The 2,500-nt window shown below is 33.0% G+C and overlaps 1 protein-coding gene across 1 annotated transcript in view; it reads right to left on the minus strand.

Moving 5' to 3' along the window:
• Positions 1–2,500, minus strand: part of LOC106873158 (uncharacterized) — a 121,184-nt gene that overhangs the window by 24,623 nt on the left and 94,061 nt on the right. Inside the window, exons 25-26 of the mRNA XM_052966834.1 lie at positions 884–1,066; positions 294–490 (exon numbers count right to left, since the gene is read on the minus strand). Of these exons, the coding sequence (XP_052822794.1) occupies positions 294–490; positions 884–1,066 (380 nt within the window). The remainder of the gene's footprint in view (positions 1–293; positions 491–883; positions 1,067–2,500) is intronic.

Genomic DNA, 2,500 nt, shown 5'->3' on the forward strand with positions numbered 1-2,500 from the left:
ATATTATATATATTATTTTTATTATTATTTGATTGAATGCCACGCATCCATTTCCAAGTAAGTTTATCTACCTATTTGTCTGTCTGTCTGTCTGTCTATCTATCTATATATATATATATAAATATGTATGTATGTATGTATGTATGTATGCTGTTGAGAGAGTTGGTTGAGGAAATTTGTTACATAAATAGCTGAAAATATGCAAATAATCATGCAAAGAACATCCAACTGAAATAAAAAGGTAGTAAATAAAAAATAAGCAGAAGCATTGTGATGTAAAAAAAAAAACTCACGCAATTTCTTTGTCTTCCAATTCATTGTAAACTCTATCCATAAACATAGACCACATATTTCTAAACTTCTTGGGTGAACTGCTTGGTGGCTTTTGCATTAAAACCATTAAACTTGTAGTAAGGCTGTCAAAGCTTCTGGTAAAGTCAGTCTTAGTTACAACTGTTGTTGTACCATTGTTGTATATTATGTCTTTAAGCTAAAAAAGAAAAAAAAAGAAAAAGTGAGAGAAAGAGAGAGAGAGAGAGAGAGAGAGAGAGAGAGAGAGAGAGAGAGAGAGAGAGAGAGAGAAAGAGAAAGAAAATAACAGATATTATGAAATTTGAACTTGGGATGTTAGGCATAGATTCAAAAGTCCATTATTCAGCAAACTTGTTGAACCCATGCTTGTGTGTAAAAAGAATGGATATTAAAAGGAAATAATGATGATGATACTCAACGTTGTTTGTGAGTGTGTTTGTATGTGTGTGTGTGTGTTTGTGTGTGTATGCATATATAAGTTTCACACACACACACACACACACACACACACACACAATAGTTCATCTAAAACACATGAGAGAAATGTGCAAGAGTATTATGTTATCCTTACTGTGTAAATGAGGGTATTAAATCCTGGTGAATTTATTTGAAGTTCCTGCATAAGTTTGGTAACGTTGGTCTGAGAGAAAAGTTCCTCACATAGAATGGTATGAATATTCATTTCATATGATGGTGATGTTTTAGACAATTTTTCGTCACATATATGTTCTATATTGTCAAACCAAAACTTCACCTATAAAAATAATCAAAAACATAAAATAGTGAATTAATATGAAATATCGATTCTATACTGTTACAGATGGCAGTAATTAGCAAAATGAAATTGAAACACGCACAAAAATACGCATACACACACGCACACTCACACACACACATGCATATCCTTCAGAGCTTAATTTTTGTCCCCTGTTTATTTAAGTTTCTCAGGACATAAGAAAGGTAATTCCTTCGTTGTGGCTTAGTGATCAAGATCCTTGTCAACAAAAGGTTCATGAGTACTTGTATATGCTGGTGATCTAGTTCTCATAGCTGAATCTGTTAGAAAATTTCAAGAGAAATCCAAACATGGAAACAAAACTTAGAACCAAGAAGCCTTATAGTAAAACTTAGCAAAAACAACAACAAAAAAACAAAAGCCTATATAGTTAACAGGAAATAAGATAGATGGATGAGTCTATAGATAGATATGTAGATAAGTAGATAGACAAATAGATGAATAGATAGGCGGATATTTGGATATTTTATCCGTCTGTTAGGCATACTTTATCCATCTATGAGGCGTACATTTGGTATACAATAATAAAAGAAAGACTACTTAATACATAAAGGAAGGGAATATAATAAACAACATGTCATCTAAGCAAAATTTCTTCTCAATTAGATGTGTTACAAGTCTTTCTGTGACATTCATAAGTTGGTTCATCAATTTGATACTTCTATAGCTGTTTTTTGTTTCTGGGGAAAATCTCACTGCATAGCATCTTGGATAATATTTTCTATCATATTCTTGGGTCAGCTAAAGCCTTGTGAGTGAAATTCTGTGGAGGGGAAACTATGTGAAACCCTGTTGATATAACTGTTCTTGTTCTTCAGTGGTACATTTAATCCATCACTCATTTTAACACCACTGCCTGGCCTTTGGGTGCTTTTAGCAAAGTCCACTTTTTTGGTGCAAGTATCACAGCCTCATCTCTGGTCACAGCATAACATTTTCATTCCTCCCGCCAGTCCTGATTAAACCATAAATATATAAAAATAAAGAAACTACAAAAAAGACTTTGTCTTTGCTCAGTGGAGCCAATCGAAAGTCAAAGGAGAAACTGGAGGGAAATTATAATGTTACTGTTGTGAATATAGTAAAGCAAATCAATCCAAAGACCCACTGAATGGAACTAACAATTTTATGCAATTTAAGTACAAGTTCAGCAAGTTTGAGGGAAGCAGTTAGTCAGTACCATCAACTCCAGTACTTGACAGGTAATTTATTTTATCAGTCCTGAAAGGATGAAAGATAAAATTGATCTCATCAAGTTTTGAATCCAGACTGTAAAAAGCTGGCATAAATACCACAAAGCATTTTTACCAATGCTCTAATGATTCTGTTAATCTCCTAATAATCCATTCTACTATTAGTACAAGGCCTGAAATTTTTTGGGAAGGAGTTAGT

This window comes from Octopus bimaculoides, chromosome 1 (genome assembly GCF_001194135.2).
Source record: "Octopus bimaculoides isolate UCB-OBI-ISO-001 chromosome 1, ASM119413v2, whole genome shotgun sequence".
Classification (NCBI taxonomy): Eukaryota; Metazoa; Mollusca; class Cephalopoda; order Octopoda; family Octopodidae; genus Octopus; species Octopus bimaculoides.